Raw genomic sequence first — 23822 nt, forward strand, 5'->3', positions numbered from 1 at the left:
GGTACTACAATTCTCATCCCATTTCTAGATAAATTTGATGTTTCAAAAATATTTAATACTTATTTTGTGATTTTCTACAAACCTAGTAAAGTTAAAACAATAATATTTATACTTTAATTGGTATCTTATTTTTGATTATGTTCAATAATAATACTATGAATGTACATAAGTAAAATTAAAATTGTCTATGTTTTGAATTTTAATGTCTATTAACATATGGCACACGTCAAAATTTAAACGTCAATGTCCACTGTCATTGGTTCAAGAAAATAATTTTAAAAAAGTATGTAAATAGTAATATAATTTTAAAACAAAAATTATGCTTTAACTAAAGACGTATAATAATAACACTATAATTCCAATAAGTTAATTTCTAATTCCATTATGTATTGCAGATTTAAAATACGGTAAGACTTTAAACTTTAACAAAATGTTTATTTGACATAATATAGCAAATTATAACCGTAGAAGTATTTTTTAGATGTCTAGTTGGAATGCTGAGTAGGTCTTTGAGCTCTGCAGAGGTGTCCACTGCATTAAGGCCATTCTATTTTAGTGTACATCCCGACTTATTTGGAAAATATCCAGAACAAAGAGTAAGCATGTATAATTATATATATTTCCTATGGTAAGGGTTCAAGTTAGATACTGACATTACTTACTCTTTTTGTTATAAAATAAAAGGCTAAACAGTCATTGACTATTCTTTTTTATATACTTTTCAAATATATTATTCAGCTAGACAAGTAAACAATGATCATTACATCATAGCAGGTCCTGAACATCCAAAAAACTACAAGAAATTCGTTAATTTGCATGACATTTAGGCTAATAATTTATAAAGACTGTATTCTATATCTACGTGGTGGTAGGGCTTTGTGCTGTCTGGGTAGGTACTACCCACTATTCAGATATTATAATCTTTGAAAGGTGAGTGAGCCAGTGTAATTACAGGCACAAGGGACATAACATCTTAGTTCCTAAGGTTGTTGGTGCATTGGCAATGTAAGGAATGGTTAATATTTCTTACAGCCTCATTTTCAGTGGGTGGCGGTAACCACTTACCATCAGGTGGCCCATATGCTGGTCTGCCAAACTATACCATAAAAAATAATAATTAATAATGAATATAACGCTTATTATATTATAGATAGATAGAATTATATATAAAATTATATTTTCTGTTTCTGTAGAAAATAAATGAGAACTCATTGCAATTACTAAGTGCTTTAATAGAAGCTCAGCAATCTAGTAAAAGCATGGCTGTACCCGTTCTGCCATTCTATTTAAGACAGAAAGATATGCCAGAAGGTAAATCACATATTATTATTTTTATTGTCACATAAGTGTGATGACTAATGAAAAAATATATCTAATATATGTTTTCAGGTAATTTTAAATTAGTACAAATTCATCTAAATAGCAAAAATGTTAGGGAAACAGTAGTTAAAGTTTTAAGTGCCTGTAATATATCAACTCATTATGTGGATAAAATACCAAGGAGTTCAACTAAGTCTGATAGCAGGTAATTTTATTGAGTAAAAAGTTATTGGTTAACCTAGATTTTATGAATACTGCATCTTTTTATTTTTATAATTAAAATTATATTTCAGTAAAATTGATTTTACCAGAGCATATGAAGAATACAATAGGGACTTTCAAAAAGCCACAGATATGAAACGAAAAGTAGAAAAAAAGAGAGCAATCACTAATATCATGTAAGTCTTAAGTCTTAGTTAAGTCTTACTTAGTCCCTTAAATCAAAAATTATGAAAATTCTAAGCTAATTAAAATTTGAAAGAATATTTTTACTTTTACTCTTAAAAATATATCTTTTCTTAGTATGATGTATTTTTTCAGCCGGTAATAAGCATTAACATTATTTATATAAATAGGTGCTTGTTTATGCACTAATTGAAAGAGCAATTCCAAATTGTCCAATATGTATAAGTAATATCTATATGTTTTATATGTATATAATTGATGTGTTATAAAAAATATTTAAGTAGTTTCTTAGGTGAAATTAAATGTACCTTTACAAATTGTATGTATAAATTTTAAGTTGTAATTTAAAAAAAATGCTTTAATTATTGTAAAGCAATGTGGGTGAAATTGTTCTAGCATAATTTTCTATGATACAATAAGCAAATAATTATATTTACAGAGATTGGGTGTATGAAAACAGTGACGATGCTAAAGAGAAATATGAAATGACAAGAGCGACAAGAAATCAAGTAAAAACTCTCATAGAAAATCTCTGCAAAACATATGGTATAAAAGAAGTTGGTAAAGTCTCAAATAAATATATCTAATTATCTCTTGCTCTTATGTGAATGTATTTTGTGAACTAATATATTAATAGTAAATAATCAAACCAGTTAATTACATATAATGAACTTAGTTGTTAGGTTGTGTTCTGTTTAAATTTACATGTTATCTAAAATGTATAAACACCTGGCTGTAGGAAAAAAGGTTAGTAAAATAAATTTTTGCTATGCAGCCGGAGTAGGAGTATATAGAAATAATTGCTTCGCTAATTCTATTGATTCAGCCTGTTATATCCTCTTTTGAAATATTGATAAAATATATATTTTTTTTAAAGTATGTTATTAGTTCTTATTTGATGGTTTGGTCATGCAGGTTAAATATGACAGTGGATGGAATATAAGTCACATAAGAGGAGCACTTCAAAGTCTCACAGCAATGGCATCTCAGTATTCGAAATACATGGGCAATTTAAAAGGTTAGTAAAGAGTACTAACTTCCTTATATGTTATTTTTTTATGTTAATGCATTTTTTTGTTCCAGGCAGAACAATTGCATTAGGTCAATTTACGGGTGTCAGCTTAGATGGAGATGTTTTCCTTAATATTATTGATGTTAGAAATGAATGGCTATCAGTATGTTATTCTGATATATTACCACAATTTTTTTTCCAATTTATTGGATGCTTTCGTAAATTAATAATGATTACATTTGTTGTTTATAGCTCATTAAAAAAGTCAGTCAAGAAGACACTGCCTTAACAGAGATTCCCAATTACGAAAGGGCTCTTTCTAGTATACTTAGAGATATACACATTTGTAGAAGGTATTTTAATTGTAACTCATAATATAAATTACAATAATAAATTTTATTAAACACGTTTTTTTATAATAATACACTTTTTTTTAGAAAATTCATGCCCAAAGTATCAGCAGCTCAATACTGCAGCCATCTTAGGCAATTGATTACGTCTATTGGGGATTTTTATGGTAATGGAAAGAAAATTCCAGAATCTGTACCCGAATCTCTAGATAAATATGAAATAGTTGTTGAACCGTAAGTACCTATTATATGAGAAATTTAAAACTTTAGTTAGGCACCATATACATAGACTGAAGAGCCGTGATGGTCTGTTTAGAAGATACGAATCTTAATATTGATATTTAATTCAACTCCTAGCAAGCACCAATGAATTATCTTGTGCTAATTTTTGTTTATAACTCATCTTGTGCTCGGTGGCGAAGGTACTATTGGTTAAAAATCCTGCTTGTGGTGGATGAAAATCTTCCACGTGTTATTGTTCCAGTGTTCCAGGCTACCAACCTGCCTTGGAATAGCCTGATGAAAAAAGCTTTAGGCATCAAAAAGCTCAAAAAGGAGACGAGGTCTTAGCCTAACAGAGGGACATTTGAATGTTGTTTCTTAATGCATGAGCTGCATAAAATCAGCTTATGTATGTGTCAGTTAAATAACACATCAAATTATGGTTCAGACCATATTTAAAAAAAAATGTCAGTTCTTAAAATAAGAAGCATAAAAAAATATATAGGATATTATGTATATGTACACGAAAGTAATTATGTAAGTAGGAACATTCTATTCCACAAACTGTTTTATACCGATAATAATAGAGCGCCGATACCGATACCAATACCGATAGTACTTACTAGTAGACGCCACGCAATGTGTAAAAATAGATTATTTATTAGCTTAACTCGAATTTCATTCTGAGGGCTTTAAATACCAAATAAATAAACTAACAAGAATATACATATACAGAATAGAATATTTTTATTTAAAAATTCTTGGTTATTTTCGTTTTGCTCTTTTGAATTAATAGGAGATAGAAAACTTTCTCCTATATTTTTAGTACCCGTTATCCCTTAACTGTAGAATTCGTAATATAATTTGGCAAGAAATTCATTCTGGCACACATGCGCGTGTATGTTATACGGAGTGAATAGTCTGCATACTTGTTAAGCACGTGTGACTATTTTAATACTATTACTAACTACCCGTCCCGGCTTCACGCAATAATACTTCTATATACAACTTCTAGATTGAAGAACAAACCCAAATAGGCTAATACCCGTTTTTTCCGGCTAGAAAAGATGATTTTTTTGTCTTTTCTCTACCAATATAATACATGTATTAAAATATGTATTTTATTCCTCCTCTGTTTATTGATGACTACCGCATTAAAATGAGTTACGTAGTTTAAAAGATCTAGGCCGTACACACGGCGTGAAGCGAATTTCTAGTCGGTAGAGATACTGAAGGTAATCAGGTTAAGACCATTTTATATACATATATATTATTATTTTTATAGTGAAGCAGGACCTCTGATGGTTTCGCCTACAGGTCAGTTCATAACGCCTTCGTCCTGTCCTGCAGATGAACTTATACCATTTATCGCTAAACATCTTGATGAGGCTACTTTACTTCTCACAGAATATAGCATGTAAGTGAAAAGTTACAGATAAAATTCAGATTTTATTATTATTAGTGATGAATTTAAGAATCTATTTATTGTTTTCACGAATGCTTAAAAATATTTGATTTTCAGAAATAAGCATATAGAAAAGGCATTATGCAAAGAGGTTAAGGAAAGATATGGTCTATTAGAACTTCATAAAGACGACAGCATAACCCCAGGCCTCATGATTCTTTGTTGCCAAAGACTTCTTACTCGAATTGACAAACTCGAAATGGTGAGCGTATTTTTTTAATTTTCTGATACAAATAAAAACACTAAAATAATAAATTTACTTTTTTTATTACAGAAATTGCGTGGAAATATTATTTATGTGACCCACTACTATTCAGTGTTGACCGAAGGCGTGTTATGCATACCGTGGAACTTTAAATAAATAGTCGAATACATAAGTTTAAACATAGTCCAAGACAATACAGAGAAGATAAAATGAATTTATTCACAGAATAAACAAAATGAAATATTCTACAAAAAAAATGTATTTTATTAAAATTTTATCGTAGAAGTCAATAGTCTTAGTAAATATGATAAAGTGGTAATAAATAATTAAAATTCCCTAAAATATAACATAGAATTTGATTAATATATTTTTCAGTTTATTTATTTAAAAGTACCTATTATATTTATTAGACACGATAAATCTAAATGATGATATAAAATATAACCGTGAAACGAATTTTTAATCATTGCATTGTATTTATACATAATACATATAGACAACATAACATTACATATGAGATTTACACAATATCGAAGGAAAATTCATCAGCATTGGGAATGACTTAACGAGAAATCCAGATACTAAATACTCATTTCAGAGCCTGTTAGAGGGGATTATTTAATGAATTGTAATTAATAATTCACACATTATTAAATGATGTTGACACATTGTTCATGTTACGAATAACGGTAACAGTTATGAGATATTAATTTCAATGTACATTATTAAGTAAGGGAACTTAGGGTGTTATATTAATGTAAAATATATGAATAAACATTTTTATTGAAAGACTTTTGTTATAATAAAATTATCATCTACAGTCTACTAAGGAACATGCAGAATTCTATATTGTAAAATATTAAAACATGACCTAGAACTTAATTCCTATGTGCAAAAATTTACAAGGAAATTATTGATATTTATACAAGAGATATATACTTAAAAATTATACGAAATAATTCTAAAGCCGAATTTTAAGTAACTTGAGATCATTTATAATCTCCACGTTTTATAAATTAACGGTTTCACAGGATATTCAAAAAATACACACATAATAGATATAAATTAATATTACTAATCAGTTATTACATGTATTCGTGTTTTGCGAACGGTCACGAATCAGATATCTTTGATAAATTGACATCAATAACTACAGCTAAAATGTTATATTGTATTTGACGTCCAACCAGAGAATAACGTATAAATTGAATTAATATAGTCAACATGTAAATAAGCACCATTTGTACTACTGATAACCTTTATTATTGCTGTCATTGTAATATGGAATAGGTACTAAAGATATGTCTATATAAATAAAGACCTAACTCGCATTGTGTGCGCGCGTCAAAAACTACTGGATACTATATGAAATATTCTATATAGGGGTCCGTAATATCGAGGGCTTTAAGCTAAATTTCACACTAATCATATGACCTGGAAAGTCACTTAAATATACAACTTATAAATGAAAAAATCACATTATCGTCGGTAAGATAAATGATGTTTAGCGTCATATCATACGGGGTAATAAGTTAAGCAATGCTGTCTTCTTATTTCGAAAATCACATCTATGATGACCGAAAGAAAGGTTTCAGCGATTAACTGTACACCGCCAAACAACATTTATAAGTGAGGCCGTATATTTTTATTTGTAATGTCAGTGTGAAATTAAAGTTCAACTGTTTATTTAAATATGGAATTTGTACCCACGCAATGTTAGTGACTTATAGCGAGGAAAATACAAGAATTTATTAAACTTTTAAAAAATCGATTAAAGCAAATCGAACCGAAGGAATAAATAAATAGTGAGTATCAAAATTATATTGAGCGGTAAAAATAAAAAGTTCTCCATATATCAGTTCTTCTTGTTCTGTTGCACTATCACTAACTTGTTCTTCTCTTTTGTGACCTTCGCTACCGGAAGATTGGTGGCTGGCATTAGCTGCCTCAAATTTTGGCTGGGAATTACAGGAGCCTGCAAACATTGGAAATTAAGCTGTATTTTTTTGAATTTCGTGATATATCGAAACGTATATTATTGTTGTATATGTACATATATCTACAATTACTATGTTAAGTAACTCACCGGAGGATATCTAGCGAGTTGTCTTACTCGATCGACCAATCGTAAGGCGTCGTCCGATGTTTCCGTATCCGTAGTCATACCAAAAGAAAGAGCACGCTCTGCATTACCACCGTCCAGACACCTTAAAGATAGAAGGAAAAAGATTAAAATCATAAAATATTCTCATCGATTTAGTGACTAGATTATAAAGTCGTTTACCGGCCTCAGTATTAGATTTGTGCCAAATATTTTTCAGCCGTGGTCCTTCGCCTAACCTCTACCCGGTCGTGTCGGTTTTCCTGTCATAGGATGAGAATAGAGTGCACTTTCGTTTGGGCACACTTAATGTTTTGCGCAGTTTGTAGCAGTGATGAAAATGGCAACCGTGTCCGAAATCAATCAAGAGTATATCAAAATCACTAACTATCATTCAAAATCACCATATTGACAAAAAAAACATGTCGCAACGGTCTGCTTTTGAAATTCTATTATAGCGTTATATAGTTCGTTAAATGATAAAGGAATATAATTTTACGTTATAACTATACCATAAGGAATCAAGCCAACTGTAATGGCGTCAGAGTACAGAGCACAAGTACATGCGAAAACATAGATGCATTCCCCAACTCCCATAACCTGAGAGACGGCAAATCCGACACGACCGGAAAGATTTCAGGCGTACGACCAATGTCTTTACGTGTTTTCTGAGGCACAGAAATTTGCAGACTGGGCTGTTAATAAAAATTTTTCGATAGAAAACCCCCAACAGTTTTATATCGGCCACACCGTAGGGGGTTAAACTCGGGAACTCGGAATCTGTGGCATTCGTATTATATCTAGCCACTAGAACCAGGAGGCAGTCGAAATGGTAATAGGTGAGCGACTCGGTTATGAACTAATCATGCGACTCATCATGTCACAGACCTGTGGTGCGCGGGCGGGCGCGCGCGCTGCGCGTGTCGCCACGCCTGCACGGCGCGCGCGCGCCACACGCCCGCCTCCTCCGCCGCCGCGCACGCGCCCGCCTCCAGCGCCGCGCACGCGCCGCGCAGGTCCACCACCTGCACATACAAGCGTGAGCTAGCATGTTAGTCCGTTATGTTAGTGTGCATTGTTAGTGCGTCCAGTAATATGAATAATAATAAAAAAATCGAATTCGAGAATAAAAGTTACTTTCGGATGTTAACAAATTGGAAGGTAAATACGATGTCTGCAGGTATACACGTGTCTATTTGTCGTGCCATTAGTATTTGTTTTATGTAATTATAATTTTTGCCTTGTTTTTTATCGAATGCGAATGAATTTATGTCAGTTGTATCACTTTGTGATATACTGGGTGTGGATATTAAGGTTTAGATTATTTGAATATAATAAACGAACCTTTTGAAAATATCTGTACAATAAAGTTTTCATTTCGTCGTGTGATAATTTGTCCAGTCTCGCCATTAGCATTTGCTCTCCTCTACTTCGATTGTCTTTATTATCTTGTGAATCGGATAGAGATGCCGATGGAGATTTACCGCATATCAAATTATTTTTATATTCGATTGCGGTGTCGATAGCTTCTATGGCTTCTTCACATTCGAGCAGTTTGCGTTCCTGAAATATAGAAATAAGTCATTGTAGCCAGATTGATATTGATATAATTATGTCACGAAGTTTTATATTAAGCAAGGACAATTACTAGGATAGAAAAGACCTGACACAAAAAGGAGTACAAGTTCGAGTCCTTAATAATTAATTTCAAACTTATATACTTGCTTACGACTTATTATTATTATTACTAGTAACAATAAACTATTAAGTTGGGGTATGTGCTATTTTTGTTCCAAATTTCATTCGGATTGCCGTCAAGCCGTTTTTGCGTAATGGGGACACTTCACATTTATAATATTAGTAATATAGTTTACTACTTCATCTGGCATTTCGTTATTTCATACATGCATGCAATTTTTTTTTATGTAATTCATGATGGTGAGTGGTCATTACCGCCCATAGACATTGGCGCTGTAAGAAATATTAACCATCCCGTCAATGCACCACCAACCTTGGGAACTAAGATATTAATTGTTATGTCCCTTGTGCCTGTAGTAACACTGGCTCACTCACCCTTAAAGCCGGAACACAACAACACCAAGCAGAATATCTGATGAATGGGTGGCACCTACCCAACCGGGTTTGCACAAAGCCCTAACACCAAGTAAAATAATATTATAATAATCCTAATATTTATTTAACAACTTGTACAAACCTCAGTGTCCGAAAGAGATTTATACATCTTTCGTTTGTGTCCCAAGCTGCAGCGCTGCTCATGTAAGCATTCTCTCGTTTTGCGTAAATTTTTTATTTCTTTTCTTAACATAAGTTCCTTCTCTTTTGATAATTCTAATTTAGCTAAATCATTAGTTTTTTCTTTTAATATACTATCTAGCTGGGTTATTCTATGAGTAAAATGTTTTATGGTATGAGATTTTTTATCTTTTACATCAAGAGATGACTCTGAAAGTTCATCTAATTTTAATTTATCTTTAAGAAGTTCTACATCTAATGTGTTTTTCCGTTTTTCATCCTTTTTTATTTGTCTCTTGATTTGATCTATCTGTTTCTTGTATGTTTTCAGATTAATTTCATGTCTTTTAATTTCTTTTAATGTATCTTGATCTACAAAACTTGACTCACTCTTTTCCGAATACAATTTACTTCGTGAGTTATATGATATTCCTCTTGAAAGATCATCAATTAATCTCTGTTTTGCAATACAAATATTTATTAATTCTTTTAACTGAGACTGACTGCTACTTATTTCTTTTGATAACTTTCTTGCTAAGATTTGCTTTTGTGTGTATTTTTCTTTAGTAATTTTATACTTTTTACATATTTCATTAGTCTTTGGTGAGTCAATCATCTTTAATAATTCTCTTTCTATTAACTTAGGCTCTGGATCTATATCCTTTTTGTGAGATTCTATTATTATCTTCTGAGATTCAGGTGAAATGGCTTTAGCCGCTACCTTTCTTAATAATTCTAATTGAGCACCAGATAAGCTCTCCCCGGGTTGAATAGTTCTTCTTCTACCAGAATTTGACTGAGATGTCATTATTGGTAATGATTGTGAACCACTTGTTTCTGATATTGTTATATCATCTGAATCAATATGATTCAAATATTCTTCACACCTATCTGCAAATAATTGATCATTTTTCTCCCTAAAATATTCCATTAATTTTTCTAGTTTGTCTTGAAAAAGTATTTCAGAATCACTGTCTTCGGAGTCAGATTCCACATCTGACTCACTAGGTTCACTTGGTTCAGTGTCCTCAGCTATCCTAGGTAAGCCCTGTTTTGTGCCACTATCCTTATTGTCAGTTGTCATGTCGTTATTTAAGCATTCATCACATTCGGCTTTTAAAAATAACCATTCACTTACTTGATTCATATCAGCTTCAGACAAAGACTTTGATTGTAAAATTTTATTAAAAAGGCCTTCTGCATTTGATACTAATTTGATCCATTGTGTTGTAGCAAATTGTAGATTAAATGTATTGTCAGTAGGAGTTTTGTCTGTATATACAGGAGTATTATTGTCTGCAAATAAATTAACAGTAACAAAATTCTTTATGCCTCGGCAACACAAGCTCAAATTAAGTATCTTTAGAGTATCTTGGTAATCATCTGGCTCTGTACTTATACATCCGATAACCCATGTGAATGCTCTACCACCAAATGAGTCCCTTAGCATGGCTGTTAAAATACACCTATCATAGTTTATTTGTTTTGCTGGGTTTCCTGCTACTAACTCTTTAATTATGCTCTCTAAAGCAAAGATACCTGGTTCTGGATAAGCTGCTAAGTCACAGAAACTAGCAGTGGACATTCTATGGTTGAGAACACCATTAGTACCTACCCATTTCTGTTCCATACTCACAGTAAAAACTGTATGATTGTTTCCAAGACATCTTTGTCTCCAGCCTAACTGTAGATACTGAAAAGCTTCTTCAACATTAGAACACCTTACCAATCCAGCACCCAATACATCAAATATATTATTGTTGACTACTTGCATCCAGGTTATATGTAAAATATATTCTCTTTCAGGCATTTGTCCAAGTCTATGAAAAATTTCTGTTAAAAATCTTGGTACTATTCCTTGATCGCATTCACTATGAATACATTCAAAACCTAAAAAAAAGAACATTAAATATTTCCAAAAGAAATTAATAGCTTTTTTATAACAGTAATTTAAAAAAATATATTATTTTGACTCATTGAACACACTGATCCACTGATATAATATAAGCTTCTTCTGCACAAGAACATGTAATAGCTTAAGCACCTCTTAAGCTATTACATCTTCTTTTCGACATGGATGCATTAAGTTTAATTCCTTTTAATATTTTAAAAAACAAACCTAACTTTGGAACTATAAAATTTCTGTCATTATAAAAATATATTCATGAAAACAATGTTTGTCTGTTTATTCATACCTGGACCAAAGAGCGTATAAGTTTTTCCAGATTTTGCCTGCCCGAAAACGACCACAGACGTATCGCACCCATCTAAGAAACAGTTGATTTGAGGTATCATAAACGAGTTGAACAGGTGAGCTTGCGTACAATCTCCTGGCAGAGCTCTATTTACGTGAAATGTTTGACCACTTTCAGTGATGACAATCTGGGTTACTGGATTACTGAATATGCATTGCATAGAATCAGCTATACTTGGCGGCTTAAGTCGAATTGCTATTTGTACTGCGATATCCATATTTACAAGTTATTCATCAAATTCAGGGATATGATATTTTATAAACTATTTACATATTGTGTATTAATTTGTATAACTGCATGTTGATTAAGCGAATCAGACAAATTAGCAGAAAATTATGTGAAATGTAAATTTAAAATGTATCTCTCCAAAAATATTTATTTGTAAATAATATGTAGGTATAATATAATCATTTATTATACATAATAATTAATTATATAGGCAAATTTCATTAATTTGACGAGAAAAAGAACTCAAGAACAAGAAGTCAACAGTCAACACACATAAACAAAAAAACCACAGATACCATTAAGTCGTTTGTCGTTACTTAAAGTGAAAGCTTATTTACAGACTATATAGCAACTCGATACATGATTAAAAATAAGCTAACTTGTCAATAGGTATAATTCAAACGATTTTGTTTTTTGGTATCTTGTTTATTGATGAATATTCAGAATAAATTATTTATATATTAAATCAATTATAAATCAAAAATAACTTTAGAAAGTTAAATATCATTAACGTGGCAGCACTTTTATAATGTCCAATATATATAGTATTTTCAGCACTATATATAGTAGCTATAAGTCATTTGTTTTGTCAGCAATAAATTCTTTATAAGTGCTCTGTATAAATGTTGATCATTCGATCAAAGAAATATTTTGTAAGGGCTTTACTTAGTAACATTACTGTTACTTATTTGGTAACATTCAAGGTCCTATTCTAGGAAAAGCTCTATGCTACTGCATACTCCGATATTTTTTTTATTCAATAATTGTAATTTTTTATATTAAGATTTTAATTTAGTAATTCGTATTTTTTAAGTTATATAATAATGGTTTTAATAATTGTTAGTTGGTATCAATTCCTTGAAATCTGTGCAACTGTATTTTTATCAAATATTTTTAGTTAATAACATATATAAAAGCACAATTTTTTTTCTATACTATTTTGAGCTGGATGTTTTATCCTGAATCCTGGTTCGTGATATATCCGTCCCACAGATATAAGATAATTCAACGACTATATAGTCGGCAATCAGCATAGATATGTATTCTGTGGTGATTGATGATGTGATCGACATTCGGCAACTTCACTTCTAATTTTTAGACAGTTCTCAAATCTCAGTTAATCAGTTATGTTCTAACTTCAGTCTTCATACTCAGTTCTGTTGACTGTTCATTCATGTAATTTTAGTTGTGAATTCTTTATAGTTTCTCTTCAGTGAATCGTTTGCCTTGTATTAAATATATATATATATATATATATTTAGTATATTAAAAAATAAAATCGGTAATATCTTTTTAAGATTCGTGTAGCTAACAACAATATAGTATTCTTTGTAGACATTTTATAACTTATATGTCTTTTCTATCTCAGAGTGATCGACAGTCACCGGGTACCAATATACTTCAATACTATGCTCTAATTTTTTATTATAAAAATGGATAAAGAAATTGTAGGTAATGTGACTATGGATGAACCTCCAAAGTATGGCCTGAAATTTGCATTAAATCATGAATTTCCTCTTAAAAGCAAACAACTTATTATACCAAGACCAAAACAAATTTTTGAAATGATGCCTTTAACAACAAGGTATAATCTAGAATAGATTTTATTCTGTGATCACTCCATAATGTATATATTATTAATTTTATTTATCAATTTTAGGTACCTTAAATACTATTTAGCTCGAAAAATGCAAAAACGGAAGCCAATAATGGATTACATTCATATGATATCTGCACAAAGAATGTATGGTATGTAAACATTTTAATTCTATAAATAAATATTATAAAATATTAAATATTATAATTCTATAAATAAATTAGGTTGTCCAATTGGAGGCATTGGTGGTGGTACCATTGGCAGAGGATTTAAAGGGGAATTCTGCCGCTTCCAACTTTATCCTGGCATTTATGAATATGTCACAGTACCAGAATGTCAATTTATTGTAAATATTAGGAATGCAAAGAGAGAGACCATATTTCAGTCAGTTTTATCTACCTACAAGTAAGTATAGTATTCAATAATGTGTATTGTTGACATGGTTGTTTTAACTTATTATTTTGCTAGTAATTGTAATTAATTTAAAAAATATATATTAAAATATCAAAAAAAACGTAACCTATAAAAGTAATATGATGTAGTTTATTTGTATTGTAGTCGCAACTATCAAAATAAACTTAGTATGTACTTGCCTATTATTTGTAAACCAATTATATTAGGTTTGAAGATAACTTAAATTGAAATGATAGATTTGAAAACTAAGTTTTTATTTTTGTTCTACTTTTATCAAAACAGAAATTAATGTGGGGTTATGGTACCGAAAAATGAACATTTTAATACATTTTTAAACATTAACACACAAATTACGAAAGTGCTTTAATCAGGCTGGATATTTTGCCTAACTATTCAGCCTCAGCATCATGAAATTTATGGAAAATTTGGGCTGTAGTTGAATAAATTTATTGATACACTGCTTGTAATTTTTAATAAATAGCAATGACCTGTAATCGTTTAAAAGGCAGTATGTGTCTATTTTTAATTGAGAGTATTGTCTGTCAAGTCTAAATTTATATCTGAGTGGTTATTGTGATTGTAGGTCTTTGAATTTTGTTTAAAAATCTCTATAGTTATGCATTGTTATAACTTTTAATTTATAAATTAATAATTAAACTGTAGTTTCTAGTTTTTTACCTTATACAGTAAATATAATCTGCTTGACCTTTTTTAATTTATTTGGAGCTAATATGATGTGTACATTAAATAGAAAGTAGTCTTTTATATCAGACTCATAAAATTCTGCTATCCATGCTGGCCATGAGCTTAATGCTCTTCTTTAGGTTTGCTTGTTGAGGCAAAGAGCTTGTGATATTGATAGTTATGCTCAATGCAAAGATTTCAATTAATGGCTTGTATGTGACCCAAATATGATAAATGATGGCTCAATTCAATTCTACAAAAACAAACTGATTAAAATTATATTGTTATTAGTTATTGATACCAATTAATTATATTTTACATTATTTATTATTTATATAATTCAGTAAATTAATTGTTGTATATATTACAATCTCCAAAGAAAAGCAGATTTGGAAACAAATATTTACTAATATTTTTTGCAAATATATATATGTGTACTAATTTTGCAAAGACGGTTACTTATTAGCTCTAAAAATATAATCACATTTATTCATCTCAACTTGTTCAAAGTATAATCAGTAAAATATTTTTTGTTATTTTTTTTTTTATTTGTTCCACATAGCAAACCAAAGAAAGTACTTCAATCATGGGAATGGAAAATTAATGGCTCAGATTGTGAATATACAGCTTTATATCCAAGAGCTTGGACCACTTATGATCTCTCAAAATATGGAATTAAATTAGTTTGTCGTCAAATATCGCCAGTGATACCTCACAATTATAAGGTTAAATTCTTTATACATATTGAAATATATATATTATAAGTAAGCAGTAGGTATATTTTATCTGTGTCAAACTAAATAAATTATATTTTATAAAGTAATATTGTAGAAACCAATATTGTTAGAAATAAGAAGGAATAGCCGGTAAATGTAATATTTTCTGGGCAAAAGTGTTTCCTACACAAATGCATTAACAAAATTAGTACATAATGAGTTTCATTGTATTTTTTCAGGACAGTAGTTTGCCGTGTGCTGTTTTTGTATTTTCAGCTCAAAATGTATGTAATGAACAAAGAGATGTTAGTATTACCTTTACTTGGACTGAAGTTCTGGGAGAACCTAAAAAGAAAAAAGCAACAGGTCAGTTAATAATAATACCTCATAATTTTATTCTATCAAATAAAATTATACGAATATTATGAGTAGGTTTTTTTTCGAATTAACAGCAAAACTAGCAATGTTATAGATATGTAATGTTAGGTTATATTTTAAGGAAGGAGATACAAAATTTTGAATGTTCATTTATCTTTTTATTGCACAAAAACCGATGACCAACATGTCCGCCATTTTTGTTTTTCCTGATCTAGGCGACTGGACGCAACTAGAACTATGCGCAAATAACTTTATAAATCTTATATTTTTTTGTTGGAATTTTTACAACAAGGTCTTGTAATGTCTTTCTCGTGGATATTCTATTTCTAGGATTATATTGATCAATCTCAGATGCAGACATGAACAAATATTATATAATAGCCCTGTTTTATTTTTACAAATTAAAGTAGCATAACTCAAAGACGCAGTCAACTAAAACTAATTAACTGTATTACATAGCTCTCTGAAATACTGATATTCTCGGAAGCTCCCTAGCCACTTCTTACAATAATATTTGGTCTATAAAAATAAGATCTACGTAAACTGTTCAATTTAAAGAACAGAGAAAGAATATTTTTTTATTTTGTTGTCGTAAATAGAAAGAAAAAAAATGAGAGTGAAATAAGAATTTTGTTAATTGCAGTGAAATGCTCTTAAACATTCAAGGTCCTACTCAAATACTCACAAAAACAACGTATATATTTTATACGAAAGTATTTTAAAATGAGATAATAAGATCGTTCTTCGTTAGGGTCGATGAAAAATGTTAACGTTTTTTTTTTAAGAATTACATTTCGAATTTTGTATGAAATGCTTCGCAATTTTAGAGAATATTTTATTTCTGAAATATAAAAAAAGACAATTGTAAATTTTAAAGCAAAGGTCGGACGAAATATCTCACGTTGTCTTTTATGATTCACTAACTACACTTCTCTAAATCAGAGGGTAAACCTAATTTTACGCATTTGAAGGTAGTATGGCGTATTTAACTAAACAAACAAGAAAGTTTGTCATTAAAAGGATTTTTAAAATATGTTTCCTATTGGCGCATTTTTTTTTGCGCTGGCATTAATACGCAAGTAAAAAAAAATTACACAGCAATAAGTTGGAAAATTATGGAGCAATTTTCTCTATCGTTTTAATTTTTCGTTACTTGTAAAAAAATAAAACTGAATTATTGGCACACTATCAACGATGTCCAATGAGATGTCTCAGAATTATCGGATAACGTTAACATTACATAGCAGAATATATGTATGTGATTCAGAACTAATGATATCTTGTTGGCAAAAAAAAGCATTTTCAAGATTATTTCTGTATTGCTTTTTTTCTTTAAATACTTGTTCGTTTCACCTCACTTCGTTCTAATTGTAAAGTTAGTGTTTTTTCTATTTCTCAGCAATTTTATTGATGAACGGAGCTTTATAAATCTATTCTATCTATATATATAAGTGGTATTTACCACTCATTCATTAATCACGAAATCTCAGAAACTATAACACCTACAAACTTGAAATTTGGAAGGTAGGATCCTTATAGTATGTAGACATCCGCTAAGAATTCAGGAATTTTATGAAACGGATTTTACGAAACTCCATCCATAGGAGGGTAAAACGAGGTTGAAAGTTTATTTTTTATAAATTTCGCGCGCGTCAAGTCGCAGATTCGTCTAGTTAATAATAAATATGTTAAATATTCGATAAAATACGGATTATCTACCATTTTGAGTTATTAATATCGATTTGTATGGTTATCATAATTATATAATATGGAATACATACAATAGTAGTGATATCAGCAATCCTAAGCAAATGAAATTAATGTAATCAGCTGATATGACACGTGTTCTTCGTATACAAAATTATGTTCACTATATATTACTAAGGAAGTGAAATAAGTTTAACAAAATATATACATACAAACATGCAAAATAAATGCACACAAACATGCAATCTTCATTTTATGGGGGTTAAAAACATTTATCGATTTCACATACAAACTTTCATGAATCTTTTCACACCTTTAATGGTCTTACCCTATATCTTTCCCCGGGACTCATCTATCTTCATATCAAGTTTCATCTTTACTTTCGCATTTATAATATTAATATATTATAAATATAAAATCATAGATTTTAGTATTTAAGAATCGTCATCAATCTTCATCGCAGAGCCAAAAACACGTATAAATAGTAGATAGTAAGAGTAGAAACGATCGACGACCTCAGCGTTAAATTATCGACATTTAATAGTAATGAGTGACGATCGTGTTTACGAAATGCCTTAGTGTGTGTGTGAGACGATTGACATAAGAGTAGAGACAGCAAAAAAAGAACAAATTTTATTTTAATACCTTTACCTTTGTTTTTTTTTTAAGTTTTTTTGTGTAGTTTAACGTGGAGAGGCGCGCCTTTGTGAGTGAAAAGATCTTTAACGAATAATGAATTCACATACGAAGCTGGTCAAATGAATAATGATTTAGATAAAACTCTAGTTTCTCTTCCAGAGAAAGAAGATAAATATTTATTGCAATATACATTTAAACTACTCTTTCCGTAGTATTATTTATCTAAAATATATTTATTTTTTTTATAGGCTCTTTATTATATAATTAGATATTACTACACGTACTTATACGGGACCTATATTTGTAGGTAAATTAGACTTGGAAAGATATTCCGAGGAAAATACGTGCGGAGTGACTTTGGAACAGAGAATAGTTGACCAACCGTGCACATTCACAATAGCTAAAAATAAACAAGAAAATGAAACAATCCATGAAGGTTACTGTCTTTGGAATTCTGCAAAAACATCTGGCTACGTATGGGAATGCTTAAAGAAACACGGAAAATTAGAGCCGGATCCGAGTCAGACGCCGTCTCCTCCAAAAACTGACGGTAAAAAAGAGAGCAAGGAGAAAACGAAAAAGGTTTACAAAAGTAAGCTATCTTAAAATCATCATAATAATAATATCATCTGTGTAGAAATAGGCAAAGTCAAAACAATTCAGTATCTGTTTCTAACCAGAGTATTTTTTTTTTTTTATCTTTTTGTAAGTTTGTTTACCGTATTGTAAGTGTACTGCAATTCGATTTAAAAGTGCTTCTACAGTGCCAGTACTTGGATATGGAATATTATTGATGTTTTGAAAAAAAAAAAAGAATTGGAAATTAGTGACCAAAAAAGAATATTTATAACATGAAAAATGAATTTTTGAATAATAGATAACTTTGTGTTTAGGAATAAATTGTCAAAGGTCTTGATGTTAAAATATGAATGAATTAACGCACTTGTTTTAAGAACTTTTCCTAATACTTTCAGATGACTCCATAGGATTGTCAAGTGTAATATCTTTAGAGCCGGGAGGATGCGGTTCAACCGAATTTTGTCTTGTATGGGATATGCCTGTTATTAAATACAAAAAAGATTGTAAAATACATAAAAGGTATTCTTTCATTTAAAGGGTTATGTTACTGTAGAATTAAGAGAAGGTATCAATTTTTTTTTTATTTCAGATATTATACAAAATATTTTGGCAGTGATGGCATAGCTGGTGCCAGTATAGCGGCCTATGCGCTTAGGAATTATAAAAATTGGGAACAGCAACTCGCAGAATGGCAAGAGCCCATATTAAATAACAGGTATTTAATTTGTTTGTTTCTTCTGAAACATATGTTGTGTTTTTTACATATTTATATTTAATTTTACGTTTCATTATCATATAAGTATTGATGACAACAAAAAGGCTGGGTTAGTTTTATATTTGTAATATTAGTTTAGCTTCTGTATTATTAATTAATGATCATTTATATGCTTTTTTTCTCTTTTCAGCAATGTACCCGATTGGTTAAAAAGTGCCTTAATGAATGAGCTTTACTTCGTCGCAGACGGTGGAACGATTTGGTTTGACGTCCCCGACGAGTTTCCTGAGACTGACCCTCGGTAAATATGTCTTGGGTTTAGTTGATAAGTCGATCGGATATTTGTAGGTTAATTAAAGTTGTGGTGTATTTATTCGTTTGTATATTTTCAGCCATGAATTTGGTGTATTCGGTTACTTAGAAGGACACGAATATAGGATGTATAACACTTATGATGTTCATTTTTATGCATCTTTTGCACTCGCACAGCTGTGGCCTAATTTACAAGTAAGATAATCCTTTGAGTGCAGGTTGAGTATCTATTATTTTAATGACAGATTATTATAATTTTTTATTTCTATTTTACAGGTCGTTTTACAATATATGTTCCGTGACTCGATAGCAGTAGAAACGACCAAACACAGGCAGTCGTTATACGACGGAAAATCTTGTAAGTTCAAAATTAAAGACTCCATACCGCACGATCTAGGCGACCCGGGTACGTATGAAACTAATTTATTTTTAAGAAGTAATTCGCTCATCATTCGTTATCAATGTTTCATAATATATGTCGTCTCGCAGAGGGCATACCGTTCACTCAAATAAACGCCTACAACATCCACGACGTGTCCGAATGGCGGGACCTGAACCTCAAGTTCATCCTGCAAGTGATGCGCGACCACCGCCTGCTGCGCGCCTACAGCGCGCCCTTCGGCGACGAGCGCTGCCGCTCGCTGGCCTTCATCGACGACGTGCGCGACGGCACCGAGGACGACCTGTACTCGCGCGCCACGGGGCAGGCCGACGACGCCGACCACTCGCCGCCGCCCCGCTCGCCGGCCGCGCCGCCCGGCCCGGGCGAGCCGGCCGCGCCCGACCGGCCCGCCGGCGTGGCCGACATCCTCGACCTGCTGTACCGCAGCTCCGAGGCCGTGGAGGAGGGCGGCGAGGCGCTGGAGCCGCGCGAGGCGCCGGCCGCCGTGTGGGATTGCCGCCGCTACCTGGCAGACATGTACCCCGCCTGCGCCGCGCTGCTGCGCCGCGTCGCGCTCTGGGACGAGGACGGCGACGGCCTCATCGAGAACGGTGGCTTCCCGGACCAGACCTACGACGCGTGGATAATGACCGGTCCGAGGTACGACTGAGACTCGAGCTCCTCGGTTCGACGCGTTAATATTTTGAGCTGTACATAAACCTCGTGTTTTAGCGCCTATTGCGGTGGATTGTGGGTGGCGGCGTTGAGCGTGGTCCAGACGATGGCGAGGCTACTCGGCTTCGAGGAAGACGAGCGAGAGTTCTCGAAGTTACTGGAGCAGGCGCGGGCCTCCTACGAAAAAAAACTTTGGAACGGCTCCTACTATCGATTCGATACGAAGCCCTGTAACTCTGAAGTAGTTATGGCCGATCAGCTAGCCGGACATTGGTAAAAAAACTTTAATTAAAAAAAATCTGATAATAGTTTGAATGTATTCAGTCTATTCAGTAAGGTTTAATAATACAATGTTATTTACCTGATCTGAATTTGAAGGTTCCTTCGAGCATCCGGTTGGACTGACCCAATATTCCCTGAAGCGAACGTTAAGAAAGCTTTGCATACGATATACGAGAACAACGTACTTCGTTTTTTGAATGGTCGAATGGGTGCTGTAAACGGCTTCGTGGGCGGAGCACGAGGTCACATTGACACTACCGCCATACAGAGCGAGGAGGTGTGGACCGGAGTTACATACGGATTAGCTTCCCTCATGATTTATGAAGGTAAAATTATATATATATATATATATATTTCCCCATGTATTCATTATACTGAATATAAGGCTACTTATAAAAACAATTTAATAAGTCCTGCAATTACTGATTAGGGATAGTTATAACTTTTGGCCTGATGTTTATATTTTAAGTTAAAACATTTGTAATTATTACATAATGCCAAAAAAACTATATACACTCATTACGTTTTCTAATATTTAGTACTTAATACTGATGACCACAAAGTTTATAATGCTAAAGTAGTTTCCTCCCGAGTTTGGTAAGGTGGCCGGATTTTTCCGATGAACGATTAACTAGTTAAGAGGAAAATGCGTAACAAAATAAACAAACTCACTTTCGCATTTATAATATTAGTCAGGATGAGCCTCATTGACGATAATTGCAAACTACTTTCAAATCTTAATAGCAATACGTGATTTTTGTAATTGGAAACATATTTTTATTGTCGTTGATAAGCGCTATCTCACTAATCGTTTATAAAAATCATATCTATTGGCAGGTGTTCATAATAAGATCAAACAAGCTAACAAAGATTTCCTTTATCTTACATATAAATAAGTCCCGTAAGGCAAATCATAAAAGCTATTAAAATCAATATTTTGTGATAAGAAAAAAAATTATATGTACAAATCATGGTGTCGATGTTGAAAATATAATTGATATTGAATTGCTAATATTTCAGAATACGTAAAATCGTTTACATCTTCTATTTAATATTAATTTATCTCAAGCCCCATAAAATCATCTAAAACTTACTTCATCTTCCACTTACTTTCGGCTTAATGTATAAAAAATGAGGCGTTCGAGAATAATTTAATAAAAAGATATAAAATTGTTATTAAAAGTTTCAAATGAATTGAAATAATAACAAAACACAGGTAAATAAAATTATGTATATAAAACCGTAGGTAATAGACAGAGACGGAGAAAGAAATGAGAGGGAAAGGTTGCGTAAGAGAAATTCGTTCTAAAAACAAAAACGATACATAGTAGAGCTAAAAACTGCCGAGAAAGATAAACATAATTATGACTTCTTGTTACAGGTATGCACGAGCAAGCATTTGTAACCGCTGGCGGATTACAGAGCACCTTAGTAAAAATGGGATTATCATTTGAAACTCCTGAAGCATTGTATGAGAATGGAAACCATCGTTCAATAGCGTACATGCGACCTCTAGCTATATGGGCGATGTATCAAGCTATATTGACGAGGCCTTGCCCAATAGTTCCTATTACTAACGGTCAAGCACTACACCCAAAAGAAAATAATTTATAGTGTTAGCGAAAATTTGATTTGCATCGCAAAAAGAGGACACATATAGAGTTTTTAAATTTTAACATCAAGAATATAATTGTGCCAAGTGGTTCAGTTTCATGTAAAAAAAATATTTTGTTAAAACATTGTATATTGTCTTGAAGATCCTGTGAGATATTTAAACAATGAAATTGCCTTATAATTTTAAAAAAAGACGCTTAATAGCATTATGTCAAATTAGGGTTTTTGACGTCTTGGACGAATTAATATGTATGTACACAGTATTTCCAATCGCGAAAAAAATTGTATTAATTTTGTTTTGCCATACAAAGACAAAAAAAATTGCTCTAAAAAATGTCATGGCAAGTATGAACTGCACAAAATATAATTTATATATTTATTTCGAATAATAAGATTAAATTTACCATTTAAAGATCATACTTGAAACAAAATTTCACTTACTACTTTGTTTACAGAACTTATTGATAATAATCATCAATCAGGTTAACCAACAGATTAAAAAAAATATTTTTTTTACTTTATTAAGAGTTAATTTATAATAATTGCAGTATTCCTACATCATATTAGATATATTTTTTGAATTATTGATAATTTCTATTATTTTTAGATAACAAAATGAAAGTAACTTAAAATTGCTATCACGGAATCTAAACAGGTTGGAAATTAAATTAATCTCAATCTGTTTATTATTACTTAAAGATTTTGTTTGCTTAGGTTATAGCTTTTTTAACCGAGTACAGTGTAGCCACGCACAATATTGTATGTTTACACATGACAACATCGTGCTAGATATAAGTAGTCCGGTAAATATTAGTATTTGAAAATATATCTTTAGTTTTGTATCTTTGTTGTGTATGTGATTTTTATTTCTTCCTCATGTATACATTTGGAAGTTGTTTTCATTTAAATAAAAATCCTTTAATGATAGTTCTAAAAGACAACATAAGATATTATATAAATAGAAAAAAATAATATTAATGAATAAAATAATATATTGTTTCAGCGATTTGTTTTAACTTTTATGTTTATTATCATTACTTTGAATATATTTTAGTTGTAATTCGATGTGCAATAGATGATGAACATCATAACTATATGCCAAAGATATAAATGTAATTTATTGCATATTGAGTCTTTAAAATGTAATTATATGTTTTTAATATTTAAAGTTAAAGAGAACTGAGGACAATTACTAAGTATTATTACATTTATATTAGTAAAATTTATATTGATGCTGGACCCTGTAACAATGATTATTGCCACTAGAGTAAAATAGGTATATATTTAATTAAGTGGATTTGAATACAAAAAT

General features: G+C 31.4%; 3 protein-coding genes across 3 annotated transcripts; 2 read left to right on the forward strand and 1 right to left on the reverse strand.

The window, feature by feature from the left end:
- The first annotated feature begins 250 nt into the window (after positions 1-250).
- On the forward strand, positions 251-6005 carry LOC125066267 (T-cell activation inhibitor, mitochondrial). The gene is made up of 13 exons (XM_047674283.1): positions 251-407; positions 482-596; positions 1194-1311; positions 1390-1525; positions 1614-1718; positions 2165-2282; positions 2641-2743; positions 2809-2900; positions 2990-3090; positions 3175-3321; positions 4595-4726; positions 4832-4976; positions 5049-6005. Exons 1-13 carry the CDS (start codon positions 385-387, stop codon positions 5133-5135), a joined length of 1422 nt encoding a protein of 473 aa, XP_047530239.1. The 5' UTR covers positions 251-384; the 3' UTR covers positions 5136-6005.
- Positions 6006-6475: 470 nt separating this feature from the next.
- On the reverse strand, positions 6476-12090 carry LOC125066266 (kinesin-like protein costa). Its single transcript, XM_047674282.1, has 6 exons — positions 11529-12090; positions 9296-11223; positions 8425-8643; positions 7969-8105; positions 7066-7186; positions 6476-6954 (listed from the first exon to the last, which is right to left on the reverse strand). The coding sequence occupies exons 1-6, from the start codon at positions 11803-11805 to the stop codon at positions 6835-6837; spliced, it is 2802 nt and encodes a 933-aa protein (XP_047530238.1). The 5' UTR covers positions 11806-12090; the 3' UTR covers positions 6476-6834.
- Positions 12091-12950: 860 nt separating this feature from the next.
- LOC125066136 (non-lysosomal glucosylceramidase) lies at positions 12951-23812 on the forward strand. The gene is made up of 16 exons (XM_047674067.1): positions 12951-13098; positions 13186-13401; positions 13477-13565; positions 13638-13818; positions 15074-15236; positions 15467-15593; positions 18259-18543; positions 18926-19049; positions 19120-19245; positions 19436-19546; positions 19638-19752; positions 19834-19963; positions 20047-20599; positions 20672-20887; positions 20993-21222; positions 22278-23812. Exons 2-16 carry the CDS (start codon positions 13250-13252, stop codon positions 22508-22510), a joined length of 2835 nt encoding a protein of 944 aa, XP_047530023.1. The 5' UTR covers positions 12951-13098; positions 13186-13249; the 3' UTR covers positions 22511-23812.
- Positions 23813-23822: the final 10 nt, after the last annotated feature.

Source organism: Vanessa atalanta, chromosome 9, assembly GCF_905147765.1.
Source record: "Vanessa atalanta chromosome 9, ilVanAtal1.2, whole genome shotgun sequence".
Lineage (NCBI taxonomy): Eukaryota > Metazoa > Arthropoda > Insecta > Lepidoptera > Nymphalidae > Vanessa > Vanessa atalanta.